General features: G+C 49.3%; 2 protein-coding genes across 6 annotated transcripts; one reads left to right on the top strand and one right to left on the bottom strand.

Annotated features, from left to right (window-relative positions):
• The first annotated feature begins 8,295 nt into the window (after positions 1 to 8,295).
• Positions 8,296 to 10,346, top strand: LOC125543699 (ubiquitin-conjugating enzyme E2 20-like). Of its 2 annotated transcripts, XR_007298712.1 has the most exons (4): positions 8,296 to 8,861; positions 8,961 to 9,020; positions 9,120 to 9,298; positions 9,896 to 10,346. XR_007298712.1 is itself a non-coding variant. In XM_048707158.1 (3 exons), the coding sequence occupies exons 1-3, from the start codon at positions 8,402 to 8,404 to the stop codon at positions 9,158 to 9,160; spliced, it is 561 nt and encodes a 186-aa protein (XP_048563115.1). In that variant the 5' UTR covers positions 8,296 to 8,401; the 3' UTR covers positions 9,161 to 9,400. The 2 variants fall into 2 exon arrangements, 1 of the variants encoding a protein (XP_048563115.1); XM_048707158.1 differs by lacking the exon at positions 9,896 to 10,346 and having other exon boundaries at positions 9,120 to 9,400.
• Positions 10,347 to 11,238: 892 nt separating this feature from the next.
• On the bottom strand, positions 11,239 to 14,666 carry LOC125543698. Of its 4 annotated transcripts, none has more exons than XM_048707154.1 (7): positions 14,545 to 14,666; positions 14,177 to 14,236; positions 14,024 to 14,084; positions 13,885 to 13,951; positions 13,644 to 13,774; positions 11,587 to 11,813; positions 11,239 to 11,462 (listed from the first exon to the last, which is right to left on the bottom strand). In XM_048707154.1, the coding sequence occupies exons 1-7, from the start codon at positions 14,617 to 14,619 to the stop codon at positions 11,427 to 11,429; spliced, it is 657 nt and encodes a 218-aa protein (XP_048563111.1). In that variant the 5' UTR covers positions 14,620 to 14,666; the 3' UTR covers positions 11,239 to 11,426. The 4 variants fall into 4 exon arrangements, with proteins under 4 accessions (XP_048563111.1, XP_048563112.1, XP_048563113.1 ...); XM_048707155.1 differs by having other exon boundaries at positions 14,177 to 14,233; positions 14,545 to 14,647; XM_048707156.1 differs by lacking the exon at positions 14,545 to 14,666 and adding an exon at positions 14,359 to 14,536.
• Between the last annotated feature and the right edge of the window lie 389 nt (positions 14,667 to 15,055).

The following is a 15,055-nucleotide window of genomic DNA, read 5'->3' as shown; positions in this document are numbered from 1 at the left end:
TGATGAGAGCATTCTTGTGTGACAAAAATGGAGCATGACCAAACTATATGATTTTGTAGGGATGAACTTTCTTTGGCCATGTTATTTTGAGAAGACGTGATTTCTTAGTTAGTATGCTTGAAGTATTATTATTTTATGTCAATATTAAACTTCTATCTTTAATCTTTCAGATCTGAACATTCATGCCATAATAAAGAAAATTACATTGAGAAATATGTTAGGAAGCATTTCACATCAAAAATTCTGTTTTTATCATTTACCTACTCGAGGACGAGCAGGAATTAAGCTTGGGGATGCTTGATAGTCTCCAACGTATCTATAATTTTTGATTATTCCATGCTATTATATATTCTATTTTGGATGTTTAATGGGCTTATTTATACACTTTTATATTATTTTTGGGACTAACCTATTAACCAGAGGCCCAGCCCAAATTGCTGTTTTTTTGCCTATTTCAGTGTTTCAAAGAAAAAGAATATCAAATGGAGTCCAAACGGAATGAAACATTCGGGAGCGTGATTTTTGGAACAAACGTGATCCAGAGGACTTGGAATGGATGTCAAGCAACCAACTAGGAGGCCACGAGGCAGGGGGCGCCTACCCCATGGGTGCGCCCTCCACCCTCGTGGGCCCCTCGTGGCTCCACCGACCTACTTCTTCCTCCTATATATACCTACGTACCCTGAAAACATCGGGGAGCACCACGAAAACCTAATTCCACCGCCGCAACCTTCTATACCCGTGAGATCCCATCTTGGGGCCTTTTCCAGCGCTCCGCCGGAGGGGGCATTGATCACGGAGGGCTTCTACATCAACACCATAGCCTCTCCGATGATGTGTGAGTAGTTTACTTCAGACCTTCGGGTCCATAGTTATTAGCTAGATGGCTTCTTCTCTCTCTTTGGATCTCAATACAAAGTTCTCCTTGATTCTCTTGGAGATCTATTCGATGTAATCTTCTTTTGCGGTGTGTTTGTCGAGATCCGATGAATTGTGGGTTTATGATCAAGACCATCCATGAACAATATTTCAATCTTCTCTGAATTCTTTTATGTATGATTGGTTATCTTTGCAAGTCTCTTCGAATTATCAGGTTGGTTTGTCCTACTAGATTGATCTTTCTTGCAATGGGAGAAGTGCTTAGCTTAGGGTTCAATCTTGCGGTGCTCGGTCCCAGTGACAGTAGGGGAAACAACACGTATTGTATGAGTTTATCCCTCTACATCGTGTCATCTTGCTTAAAGCGTTACTCCGTTCTTATGAACTTAATACTCTAGATGCATGCTGGATAGCGGTCGATGTGTGGAGTAATAGTAGTAGATGCAGGCAGGAGTCGGTCTACTTGTCACGGACGTGATGCCTATATACATGATCATACCTAGATATTCTCATAATTATTCGCTTTTCTATCAATTGCTCAACAGTAATTTGTTCACCCACCGCAATACTTATGCTATCTTGAGAGAAGCCACTAGTGAAACCTATGGCCCCCGGTCTATTCTCCATCATACAAGTTTCCAATCTATTTTATTTTGCAATCTTTACTTTCAATCTATATCATAAAAATAGAAAAAATATTTATCTTATTATTATTATCTCTATCAGATCTCACTCTTGCAAATGGCCATGAAGGGATTGACAACCCCTTTATCGCGTTGGTTGCGAGATTCTTATTTGTTTGTGTAGGTACGAGGTGACTCACGCGTGGTCTCCTACTGGATTGATACCTTGGTTCTCAAAAACTGAGGGAAATACTTATGCTGCTTTGCTGCATCACCCTTTCCTCTTCAAGGGAAAACCAACGCATGCTCAAGAGGTAGCAACTACCGCCGCCCCTCTCTGCTACCCCCCCCCCCCCCCCCCCCCCCCCCCCCCCGCCGCCGCCTGCCGACGGGGCCGGCGACTGCGATGACACCCATGTCTCACCTCCCGTTCCCAGCCCCTGGCCACGCATCCACGAGTTCCCTGAGCGTCACCCCGGCGTGTCTTCCCGCCGGGCCTCAGGTCGCGGTCCCCACGAGCATCGGTGCAGGCATGCTCACCCTCCGTGTCGCGACTGGCAGGGCATTTTGGGGCCATACCCCGCGGCTATCGCGGCCGCGCCCAGGGTTCGTGCTAGGCTCCGCCTTGGCACTCCATTGCTGCCGCCGGCCACGCCGGAGAATGCTCCGGCGACTCCTCGCGCGCCCGCATCAGATCCTTGGGATGCGTGGGACCCAGCTGTGCCTCATTGTGATGGCCTGGCTTATTAGGGATGATAGACTACTCATATCAATAAGGAATTCCTTCTTTTCCATGAGCCCATTCAGACAGAACTCCAAAGTTAAGCGTGCTCAGCTTGGAGTAGGGTCAGGATGGGTGACCGACCGGGAAGTTGCTCCCGGTGCGCACGAGTGAGGACAAAGTGCACAGAAAAGACTAGTATTGATCTGTGGGGCCAGTCTAGATCCTGCCAGGAGTAACGACCACCGGCAGGTGTGTCCGGGGCGTTACAAGTTGGTATCAGAGTCAACCCTCGCGGTTACACGGATGTTTGCAGAGAGGTGCGCAGTCATGTTGTTCATGACGTTTGTGACCCGTCGTGGCACCGGCATGGCACATGTACTGGACTGGATGCACAGACGTATGTGCCAAGAGGGAACGTTCCTGTGGCCCGACGAGGACGTCGGTTCCTCTGAGTGGGGGTGTATGTGATGGCCTGGCTTATTAGGGATGATACACTACTCATATCAATAAGGAATTCCTTCTTTTCCGGGAGCCCATTCGGACAGAACTCCAAAGTTAAGCATGCTCAGCTTGGAGTAGTGTCAGGATGGGTGACCGGCCGGGAATTTGCTCCCGGGTGCGCACGAGTGAGGACAAAGTGCGTAGAAAAGACTAGTATTGATCTGTGGGGCCAGTCTAGATCCTGCCAGGAGTAACGACCATCGGTGGGTGTGTCCGGAGCGTTACACTCATCCTGCGCTTCCGGAAAGCGACGTCGCCCAGGATTTCGACGCCACCGCTGATGCCAATGCGACCGCTTTGACGGTGTTTCAAAAGCCGCGGTCGCCGATAGCCTGGCCCGGCCCGCGATCCCCTGATGACAGCTGTGATTCCCTCGCCAACGGCCATGTAGTCGAGCGCGTCTCTCCGCTCTAGGACAATGGGCTCATATCTGTCCAAGTGGCGATCACCGACCAGCCTCTATCCCCCCGACCAGTACCTACCACCTTCCCCTGCCACGGGTGGAGACATGCATGCTGGGCCCGGGCCTACCGTGCCTGCATGCCTGATCCTCGCGCCTTCCGAGGAAGAACCCATGCATGCTCACGCTGATCCCACCGCTGATATGATGGCGGACCCTGGTTCCCCATTCGCTGCCACCACCAGGGATCCCGAGGCGGATCCGAGGCCCGCGCCCACTTCATAAGCCACACCAAGCGCTCCCCCATTGGCCGGGGCCGTTCCACCCATGCATCTGCACCATGCATTCTCCGCACCGCCTGATCTCTGCACCTTTGTTAGCACCATGCAAACGCAGATTGACCACGTTCTCCCCGCGCCTGTGCCACGTCGACGTCGCAACGAAGTGCCACCCAACTTCACTCCGCGGAGGAGCGGGAGAATCGCCAAGGCTGATCGTGGCTTGGACTCTGAAATGAAGGCCAAGCGCGTGCTTCTCCGACGCCTAGGCCTACTCAAAGATGATGCCCCGATGGACGATGCCACTCTCTCCAAATACGCGGCCCTGTTTGACCGTCCGCTGGCCGCAGATATCCTCCAGGCCTTTGCTGACTTCTACGGTTGGCGCATTCCATCCGCGGAGTGCAACTCTTCCCCGCAGCTCATCGGAAGCCCCCGCCTCGTGGAGATCTGATCGGCCTGGCCCATGTGCCTGTACCCTGCACCGCCCCCACTTCTTATGGATGAAAACCTAAAGATCATTTTTTGGAACGTAAGAGGCCTAAACTCTCGTGCTAAACGTACTGCAGTCCGTAGCGTTATTTCCTTGACTGCCCCTTGCATCGTCTGTCTCCAGGAAACGAAGCTTGCTAACATCTCTGACTCCCTGGTGTTGGAAACCCTGGGCGCCCCCTTCCTCGACTTCTTTTTCCTCCCCGCTGATGGCACTCGCGGCAGCTTCTTGCTTGCTTAGCGCTGCGACATGATCTCGCTATCGAGGCCAACCATTGCTGACCATCACGTCTCGGCCCTCGTCTCCCCCTTGTCGAGGATCAGCATTGGTGGCTGACTGGTGTCTACGGCCCGCAGGGCGATGCCGAGAAAATCGCCTTTCTTGGCGAGGTGCAAGAGTTTCGAGACATGTGCGCCGGCCCCTGGCTTGTTGGAGGCGACTTTAACATGATCACCTCCGCAGCCGACAAGAACAACGACAGGCTCAACCACCGCATCATGTGTCGATTTCGTCGCGTCATCGCTGACCTTGAGCTTCGCGACATCTACCTCCACGGCCGTCGATATACTTGGTCCAACGAGCAGACGAATCCCACCCTCGTCCGCAATGATCGCGTGCTCTGCAGATTGAGCTGGGACATTGCACAGCCTCAGTGTCTTCTGCGCTGTCTCGCCTCGGCCCGAGCATTTCTGGTCGAAGCTCGACGGCTACCTAGACATGGTTTCTGATGCTTGGAACTCCACCCCCCCCCCCCCCCCCCCTCCCCACCCCGCCCCGTTCCGGCGCCTATATGCTCGCCTCAAGGTTACCGCCAGGTGCCTGCGGAGCTGGGGCACGAAATCCCTGGGAGGCATCGCTCTACAGCTGACGATCGCTCGTGAGCTGGTCGCACGCTTCGACGAGGCGCAGGACCGGCGCCCGCTCACGCCACCAGAGGCTTGGCTGCGGCGTCGCCTGAAATGTGCCTACCTTGGCCTTGCCTCTCTTGACCGGACGATCTCGCGCCAACGTTCTAGATTTTCCTGGCTGCGCAATGGTGAAACTTGTTCGGCTTTTCTCCGGGTTCAGGCCTCTCGACGTCTCCACAAGAAAAGGATCCTCAATCTTCAGCACAACGGGCAGCTCCTCCTAGACGATGAGGCCATGGCCACAGCGGCCTTCTCCCACTTCACGCAGCTGCTTGGCTCCACGGATGAGCGCGACTTCACCCTCGACCTTGACATGCTCGGTGTGCCCGCTTCTGACCTCTCTGGCCTCGATGCGCCATTCACCGAGGACGAAATTTGGACCGCGATCAAGCTGCTCCCCCATGGAAAGGCGCCCGGGCCCGATGGATTCACCGCTGAGTTCTTATGCTCTGCATGGCCTGTGATCAAAAAGGACATTTGCGAGGCATTTGACAAACTTTATGCTCTCAATGGCGTTGGTTTTGGAAAACTCAACGAGGCGTTGATCACATTGCTGCCCAAGAAGCCAGACGCGTCCTCGCTCGCCGATTATAGGCCGATCAGCCTCATCCACCTCCTGGCGAAGCTTTTCACCAAAGTGCTCTCCCTTTGCCTGGCTCCTAGGCTGCCCGAGCTTGTCTCTGTCAATCAGAGCGCATTCATCGCCGGAAGATGCATCCACGACAACTTTCTCCTGGTCCAGCAAACTGCCAAGCACCTCCACAGCCGCAAGCTCCCGCGAGTTCTGCTCAAGCTCGACATTGCCCGCGCTTTCGATTCGGTTTCCTAGCCATTCCTCCTCCAAGTCTTGCGCCACCGTGGATTCGGCCCACGCTGGCGAGAATGGATCTCCATCTTGCTCTCCACCGCGAGCACCAGCGTCCTCGTCAATGGATCGCCTGGGCCACCTATCAGGCATGCCAAGGGACTGCGTCAGGGTGACCTGGTGTCACCCTTACTATTCACCATCGTGATCGACGTGCTCAACTCTGTTATTTTGCGTGCGGTCCAAACTGGAATTCTACAATGGCTCACCCCCAACCACATGGCCTCGAGTATATCTCTCTACGCCGACGACGTGGTGGTCTTTTGTCACCCAGACCGGCACGACCTCACCGCGCTCCGGGAGCTGTTGTCCGTGTTTGGCGGCCCCTCCGGCCTATGCACCAACTTCAACAAGTGTTCTGCAACTCCCATCCAATGCTCTCCTGCTCACGAGGCGACCATAGGGCTTGAGCTGGACTGCCCGGTCAAGCACTTCCCCATCACCTACCTTGGACTGTCGTTGTCGGTCCGAAGGATCCACTCCTCTCACCTCATGTCGTTGGTGGACCGGATGCGCAAGAAGCTGTCCACCTGGAGGGCATCCTTGCTATCTTGCGGTGAGCGGCTCGCCCTGGTTTGGCATGTGCTCTATGCCATGCCTGGGCATCTGCTCGCGGCTATTGCCCTCAACGCCCACGTGCTCAAATTGGTCAACCGTCTCATCCGTGAGTTCTTGTGGCACTGCAGGAAGGATTCCACTTCTGGACACTGCGCGGTTAACTGGCGCCGCGTCTACATGCCCCTGCAGCTCGGCGGCCTCGGCATCCACGACCTGCGTCGTACTGGGGTCTCCCTCCGCACTCGCTGGCTCTGGCTTCAAGCCACAGACCAGACGCGCCCCTGGAGCCATCTTCCTCTCCCTGCCGACCCCGAGACGCAGGCCATTTTCCATGCTTCCACCCGTTGGGAACTTGGCGATGGTCGCACTTGCAAATTCTGGACCGACCATTGGGTTCATGGCCAGTCCATCGCCGAGATCGCGCCGGCTATCTTTGCTATGGTGCCCAAGCAACGCTGTCAACGTCGCCTCGTGGCCGAGGGACTCCAGGACCGTTCTTGGGTTCAGGACATCGTTGGCGCCTTGGGCCCCCTGGCGACTGTTCAGTACATCGATCTATGGAGGCATCTTCTCTGTTATCAACCTCCGGGCATCCCGACATTCTTCGGTGGCGGTGGACAGCGAATGGCACATACTCTGCAAAAACCTGCTACGACGCTCTCTTCCTCGGCTCTATCTCATCCCCGCATGCCACACTCACCTTGAATACTTGGGCCCCTCTTAGCGTCAAGTTCTTCATATGGCTGGCCTTGCAAGACCGGTGCTGGACAAATGAGAGACTCGCACGCCACGGACTGCCACACAGCCACGCCTGTGCATTCTGCGATCAGGCCACAGAATCCATGCAGCACCTCTTGATCGGTTGCTCCTTCTCTCGCATGGTGTGGCATGATGTATTCTCCAGGCTACGGCTTACCAGCATCATACCTCGCGGCCATGAGCCCTTCTTCGACTGGTGGCAGGCATCCACGTCCTTTGCCCTGACTTCCCATCGAAAAGGCACGGCCTCCCTTGTGATCATCGTCGCCCGGACCCTCTGGAAACATAGGAATGTTTGCACCTTTGACGGCATCCGCCCATTAGTGACTGAGGCCTCTCGTGCCGCTCTGGCCGAGGCAGCCATGTGGGCCACGGCTGGCGCAAAAAGGATTGCGCTCCTTCATTTCTGAACCACCTTGATCGAACCTTGTAACCATAATTTTGCGTAGGTCTGGCCACGAGTGTGTTGCTCGACCAAGCGCGTATAAACTCTTCTCTCTATCAATGAAATGATACGCTCTATGCGTATTCGAGGGGGGGATCCCAAACACGTATACGTCCTTGTGTCCTCCATTGCGCCTCGATAGATCAAGCTCCGTTCATACTTCTATCTTAATGTCAGATTTAGCACCATGTCATATAGTTTACATTTTATAAGTTAAATTGATGGTCAAACTTTTACCCAAAAATAATTGGGAGCCTAATAAACTCGGACGGAAAGAGTATGATTGATTTGTCACAAAAAGTATATCATTGATTTTTTTCTTCTAAATATTGTGATTTGTATTTGAAAAATGATTTCCACCACATAATTTATGTGACATATGGTTTATATTTTATTATCTATTTTTTACACTGAGTACAAGGGAGACTAACATGAGAGTAAGTGGATGGGCTCATAGCCCAGTCGTGGTGGCGTTGTGGTTTCGCCGAGCCGACCTGAGTTTAACCCCTCTTAGGTCGAATTCTGTGTCTCACATTCTCTCTCCGCGGTTGGTCTAATTTTTTAAGAGGAGAGTAACAATTTGGCCTTCGGTGCCACAGATCATTCCAGGGTGCCCTGCATGGACGTGACCGAGGGCGAGATGAGCGTGCCGCTGCCCTGCCACCGCCGCAAAACTAGCCGTTGGAATCAGCGGCCTGGTTGCTGCCATACCCGGCCGCACCGCAACGCTGTTGCGATGAATTGCAACGGCTGAATCAATCCAATCGAACAGCTAGCGATAGCCTGCAACCCCAACCCCAACGGTCACTAGGCTGGAATCACCGGTCCCTTCCCACCTTTAAATAACCGCCCTCTCGCCGTCTCAATTCCCCAATTCTCCCCTCCAAACCCTCCCGACCTCTCCACCCTCCCGCTGATCCGATCCGATCCGCTCCTCTCCTCGACCCATCCCCCGCACGGAACGAGCGATGGCGAGGGGCGAGAACAGCGAGTCGCACGGCAGCGGCAACGTCCCGGCGGCCCCCGCACCAGGGGCAGCGTCAGCGTCCTCGGGGAAGCAGGCGCCGGCGGCTGCGCGTGGCGCGGACGGGCAGTCGGTGGTGCGGCGGCTGCAGTCGGAGCTGATGGCGCTGATGATGGGCGGCGACCCCGGGGTGTCGGCGTTCCCGGAGGGGGACAACATCTTCCAGTGGGTCGGCACCATCGACGGATCCGCCGCCACCGCGTACGAGGGCACCTCCTACCGCCTCGCGCTCGCCTTCCCCAGCGACTACCCCTACAAGCCGCCCAAGGTGCGGTTCGAGACCCCCTGCTTCCACCCCAACGTCGACAACCACGGCAACATCTGCCTCGACATCCTCCAGGACAAGTGGTCCTCCGCCTACGACGTCCGCACCATCCTCCTCTCCATCCAGAGCCTGCTCGGAGGTACGCTTCTCACTCCTTCCTCTCTCGTCCCGTCAGATCTGTCCCTACTTGTTGTCTTGTGTGGTCTGATCTGATCTGTGATTCATTATTGGGACGCAGAGCCGAACAACGACTCCCCCCTGAACACACAGGCGGCCGCGCTCTGGGCGAATCAAGAAGGTAAACCCCCCTCGTTCTCGGAACCTCCCATGTTGATTGATCATCAACCTGTTCTTGGTTCTGAATCTGCATGCTCCGTTCTCCTTCTTGTGTGCGCAGAGTTCAGGAAGATGGTGGAGAAGCTCTACAAGCCGGCGTAAAGAGGAACAAGGCGGGATCTATTGGAATGGCGGCTCCACATTGGCGTCGATTGATCGAATCTGGTGTTGGATAGATTCTGGAGTGTTGTTTCTCATGTTGGCGTCGATTGATCCAACAGCTGGAGCTTCGATTGCTCGGTGGGTTTAGCAAACCTGTTGTTTCTCATGTCATGCTGTTCTCCCATCGCTGAGATGGGCATATACTTCACTGAAATAATCAGGTGTTCGATAGATTTTCAACTGTTGGATACTTGCGACATGTAACTGATTCGAGTTTCTTTTTTGGTTGGCATGTTCGAAACTGAAAAAACGTGGTTGGTTTCATGCCAAACTGTTTAAACCGAGAGCAACCCTTATATACGACAACAACAAAACATGTAAAAACAGTCACAGTGGTTAAGTTAGGCCGTCCTCCCAAAACTCTCTGCAAATTTAAGCAAAGCATTTGTAATAGGACATTAGGACCAAGGTATAAAAAGTGGAGTTTGTTAGGTTGTGATAGGCCTGCCTAGGTATAAAAAGTAGAGGTTGTCAAGAAATAGTCTATTCAAACCAGGGGTGCAGCAATTGACAGCAAAGGATGAATTTTGCATGCTGAAAACATAAACACGAAACGACAGCAAGCATTCTTCTGCCAAAAGTCGATAATATTAAGTAATCGGCCTTTCTGATGACACTCCATATCCGCTGAAATTCACCAGGCACATTCTCATGCAATTTGATTCCTTCCTCCAGGGTATAATGCTAGGCCGGCGGTACAAGCTGCAGTGGTGGTCAGCAACGTGCAAGACAAGCCTGACGACTGAACCGAGAGACGCAAATAGGAACCTGAATTAAAGCGGGTTCGGTCATAAGTTTTGTTGGTGTATTCTGAAAAAACATCAAACTGCAGGCAAAAGTTGTGGCGAATGATTAATTATACAATAAAAACGAGGACGAACCCTCCAAGCGCTTGGAAACTTGGTGCAAATCATCCAATCTCCCCAGCAAATGTACACACATATGAAGGACAGTTCTGCCAACAGTCCCAGTTTCAGTCATGTACATCCAGAGCTCAAAATATGATGTCAGGACTATCATCGGCCTCGCCTGATGAGACTGGATATCGGCTCAAAGAATACAGGGCAAATTGCCTTGCTAAACCTTATGTCCTGCACTCTCATCCACTTTAAAGCGATTTTCTCCAGGGTGCCTAGCGAAGAGTATTTGTCGCCATTGGGTTGCTCTAACCACACAAGGGTGAAATTATAACCTACAATAGCTTGAAGATCTCAGTTAAGATTGCGTTAGCACCTTTGACAAACAATTCTATCGTTATGATAAACAGCGCAAAATGAAACATCAACTGATGCAAAATCATATGGAAGGTACTTCCTTGTTGACAAACAAAGGCACATGTCGGATCAACATCTTTAATGCCAGAATATAAGCAAATGCTGTGATAGAAAGAGAGGTCACATGCAACAGATAAGAGGTAACATGCCACTCCAACATACTACTATATCTATTACTAATTGACAGGAACATAGCCTCAACATGTGAACAAGTATAAGAATATTATATAGATTTACTCCACGATCATCAAAATTTCATAGCCATAATTACGACATGTGCTGGTAACAACAACTAAGGGACAGAAATCTGTTCTGATAAGTCCATTCTCTAACATCGCCATTGTCTGTCACCGTGACAATATTGCGCACATGGTCCTACATTTAATAAAGTCCACACAAGTATAAAACTGTTTAAAATGCAAGGCCATATCAAGGAGGGACTATGATACAAAAAGTTTCTTGCTAGAACGCAAGATGACACTGAATGTGTATTTAGGTACCACATTTTGCAGTTTAAAGAGCCACTTTTCAAGTTACAGAGGCAGCCACTCTAAACATAACTGCTCTCCAGATATCCCAGCTTGCCCAGTTACATATAAAATCACATGCATGGATGTAAATATCAAGGCCAAAATGTAAAATGCAAACCATAAATAACTGTAGTGTCACATATATTTTACAAATGTTCTGTAGCAAATTAAACAACGTTAGAACTGGTGTTTGCATGTACCACTAGCTTCATGATAGATTGGAAGTGAGAATCCTTCTATTTCATTCTTCAGTGAAAATTACTAAAGATTCAACCAGCATATGATACACACAGTTACAAGAACTTTCATCTGCCCCATTGCCTGAAAGCAACAGACTTACAAGTCAAACCAATTTACAGGCATGAGAAGAAATACAAACTGCAATCCACTTGTACATTATCACTAACCTGAGGTGCGAACACCTCTTCTACAGCAGTCCTGCTACAGAATCAATGCAAGCCATAAAAATGGCTTAGCAAACAATATAAAGCTCAAAATAATCATTAATCCTTGCATACTTCTACACTGCCAGCAAAGTGGTTGGGCTGTTTCAACAACTTGCCTCTCTAGCTTCATCCTGAAAGCTACCATGGTGGACAATGGCATTCACACTGGACTGTACTGTATTCGTTCTGTTTGACACCGGTGTTCTTGCAGGTGAAACTGGAGTTTGCTTCTGTATGACTTCAGTTATTGTCTCAGGAGACACTAGAGCTGCATAGTTATTTGTATCATTCTTCTCAGCCAACAGATGCTTAAGCCTCAAAATTTCTGTTTCAAACTCCTTTGCTGCATAAGCAAAGCAGAATAGAGTAAATAAAATTGCAGCTAAATCAACTTGGTTATCACCAAAAAGAATGGGAAATAGAAATAGAATTGTTGGCAATCTACAAGGTATAGGTGAATTTACAGAGGACTGCTGTGCCTCATAATGTGTCAATTTTTTTCAAGAAACAAGTAGGGTGTTATTACTCTTGTATACCTGATTAACCAGGTATAAAATAGCCATGATTTTTTACAGTAAAATAACCATGAATTACATTACTGTGTTGAGGCTTTTGTGTGTCTGCAATATACTTCCTCTGTTCCAAAATAATTGAAGTTCTATGTTTGTCCTAAGTCAAACTTGTTTAAGTTTGACCACGTCTATAGAAAAATATATTAACATCCAGAACACCAGATTAGTCTCATGAGATTCTTTATAAAATATATTTCCATACTATGTGTATTTGGGGTTGCAGATCATAACACATTTTTCCTATAGAGTTGGTCAAAGTTAAACAAGTTTGACTTAGGACAAACCTAAAACTTCAATAATATTGCAACGCAGGGCGTAGTAATAAAGCACTAGAAAATGTAAAAATGTTGGGTAAGCACTTAATGTTCATTAGAACTAAACAGAATGTGAAACATATTTTGGACCATGGTAGAGATATGCAGATAAATGCAAAACAATCAGCTCTCCAAACACCACACTACAGAAGTAGAAAATAACATGATGCAAGTAGGTTTGTTGAGAAATTTTCACTTGCATAAAGGATACAATAACCATTTAATCAAATCCTAAACTTTCAGAGACATAATTGTAAAATTGAGTAACTGATTCAAGCTAGTAAGACGCGGTCAGTATCACAGCCCAGTACAGTTGGCAGTTGACAAACATCAAATGTGAATTTTCCACAACCAGCTGCACCCGCACCTCACTTATAGAACATGTACCTTGAATTTCCAATATATGCGGGAAAAAAATCATGGTTGTAATATGCTATAACATGTGCACTTGCTAAAAGTTGTTCAAAATTATGAAAGATTGTAAAAAAAAGACAAAGAGATGAAGGACCAGCGTAGCAAACTATATGCGCACAAGTTTCTGTCTTACTCAAGAGAACAGTTCGCAAATGGTCATGCTTTTGCATGTGCACATTTTCTGTCATGTTGCTCATCTATGATTTTTTTTACATCTTTTTTTGGCTGCAAAAGTGTACTTTTGCAATAGGGCGTGACCACAACTATTTGTTCTCAGAGTGCTACATTTTTGAATGATGTTGCAATTTGATACAACAATATCCAATTAGAATATATTACTATAATCGTGAGAACTATCACAATAACTGTTCAATTTGTTGACTAATATCATGTGATGTGTCTTGATTGTTGCCAATCTTCCAACCCACTATTCCAAGCATAAATATATATCATATAAAGGGGAATCAGCTGAGACAATCAGTGCTTTCGGTGTTCACTTTCTACAATAAACTAAACATCAAAGGAATGTGGTAACCAACAAATTAAGAATAAAAAATCTACTCAAATAATTAAGCCTGATCTATAGAAAGGTCACAGCCTGGAGAAGTAGTTGCTTACACCATTCAAATTCTTAGATGTCAAAACTATTCAAATACTAAGATATGTGAGTTCCCTGAAATTCAGATTATAACAAAGATAAGTTGCTCTGAGGCGACATTACTGCTCTCCATTTCAAGAAGACGTGTGTTAGTCCCCACACATGCATGATTTACGCTAGCACACCACCAATGTCCATTCTCTAGACTTCCAGGCATTAACTTGGACCAAATGGGAAAGGGAGAATAACTCGAAATTAGACAAGGGAAAACTCACTGTCAACCAGAAGTGTCCGGGCCTCAAGCTGCTGCTCCCTGTCAGCTAGAAGTGTCTGGGTCTTCGTAAGCTGACGCTCCCTGTCAACTAAAAGTGTCCGCGTCACCGCAAGCTGCCGGTCCTTGTCGAGCCTGGCATAAAAGAAACAACAACAAGAGCAGAACCAGCGTCTCAGCCGTCATTTCCGGCGAAATAAAAGCGAACCCAAATCAACACGCACAACACAAGCATTCGATCTTACAGCTCGCCGCGGAGCCGGTTGTTGTCGTCCCGGAGGTTCTTGACCTTGCTTTCCATCTCCTTCAGGGCTGCATTATCCAAATCACAAAATGTCAAAAAAAAATCTCCGGCTGAGAAGGACGGAATCCGCTCAGTTTTACCTTGGCACATCTCCTTGATAGCAGGCTCCTGCTCCCGCACCGTCCTCAGAAGCTTCCGCTTCTGCGCGCAAACGAAGCGGAGGCACAGAAGGGGAGAAAAATGAGACGAAATGGGTGGGTACAGAAGTGGCGGAGGGGTTAAGGCGGCATTACCTTGAGGCCAGTATTCTGTCGGTTCTCCATCCGCGCGGGCGAAGATTCTTCTGGAAGCTTCTAGAGAGGGAGAAGAGGTGTCAGGCAGATGCAGCAGACTAGCAGAGAGGTGGGTTGTGGAGCGGGGAAGATATTTTGAAACAAGATCTCGTCTACTCGGATCTGTACATCACAGCTACTACCAGCGCCAACTCCTCTTCTTCAGTTCGCCGGCCCCGCTCCCGCTTTCCATCCGCACCACCAAAGCCACCGCCTAGCCCATCAAGCCTCCGCCACCGCCACCGCCGTCGCATCCTAACGAGAGCGCCACCGCGATAGCGAGAGAGGGGAGATGCCGGAGGGGGAGAGGTATAGATGGGAGAACTGACCTCTGCCGCCGCCAATGCCCTCGTTTGGCCGCCGCAGCCAGTCGCGGGAGAGAGACAGAGGGAGCTTTTCCTCATTTTGAATTCGAAGGGAGGGAGAGCTAGCTTCCCTTTTGTCACGCTTTGCCACCTCATAGTTATGCTAGTCAAGATAATATCCCTTGGAGTCATAAAAACTTGCGTCGTAATTTCAGTTTGATGCTAAAATTTTAAAAATACAATTTTATGGTCATTTAATTTGACTCAAACGTGCATATAAAATTATAATACGCGTATGAGGATGCATCATGTGTACGGCCCTACCGGCGTGAGCGGCGCTCGGCGTGATGTATCTTTGCACAAACACCCTCACATTTTTATTTATAAAAAAAACCACTAGTACTACACATATACGTCAAAATTAAGTGCATCTCTAGCAAATCCGTCCGACCCGCAAAATAATTGCTGATATACGGTATAGGGCACAAAAACAATCCGAAAGGTACCGTATATTCGGCTGACCCGTACAAATTTT

The sequence above is a fragment of the Triticum urartu genome, chromosome 3, assembly GCF_003073215.2.
Source record: "Triticum urartu cultivar G1812 chromosome 3, Tu2.1, whole genome shotgun sequence".
NCBI classification, from domain to species: Eukaryota; Viridiplantae; Streptophyta; class Magnoliopsida; order Poales; family Poaceae; genus Triticum; species Triticum urartu.
Note: the sequence above shows the minus strand (reverse complement) of the source record. Positions and strands in the feature narration are given on the sequence as shown.

What these genes read in the sequence shown, in the direction of transcription:
- LOC125543699 (XM_048707158.1), top strand. Translation starts at nt 8,402, where the DNA reads ATGGCGAGGGGCGAGAACAGCGAGTCGCACGGCAGCGGCAACGTCCCG. An exon ending in CATCCAGAGCCTGCTCGGAG is followed by an intron (nt 8,862 to 8,960) that starts GTACGCTTCTCA and finishes ATTGGGACGCAG; the next exon opens with AGCCGAACAACGACTCCCCC. An exon ending in GCTCTGGGCGAATCAAGAAG is followed by an intron (nt 9,021 to 9,119) that starts GTAAACCCCCCT and finishes TTGTGTGCGCAG; the next exon opens with AGTTCAGGAAGATGGTGGAG.
- LOC125543698 (XM_048707156.1), bottom strand. Translation starts at nt 14,469, where the DNA reads ATGCGACGGCGGTGGCGGTGGCGGAGGCTTGATGGGCTAGGCGGTGGC. An exon ending in AAGAAGAGGAGTTGGCGCTG is followed by an intron (nt 14,237 to 14,358) that starts GTAGTAGCTGTG and finishes CTCCCTCTCTAG; the next exon opens with AAGCTTCCAGAAGAATCTTC. An exon ending in GACAGAATACTGGCCTCAAG is followed by an intron (nt 14,085 to 14,176) that starts GTAATGCCGCCT and finishes GTTTGCGCGCAG; the next exon opens with AAGCGGAAGCTTCTGAGGAC.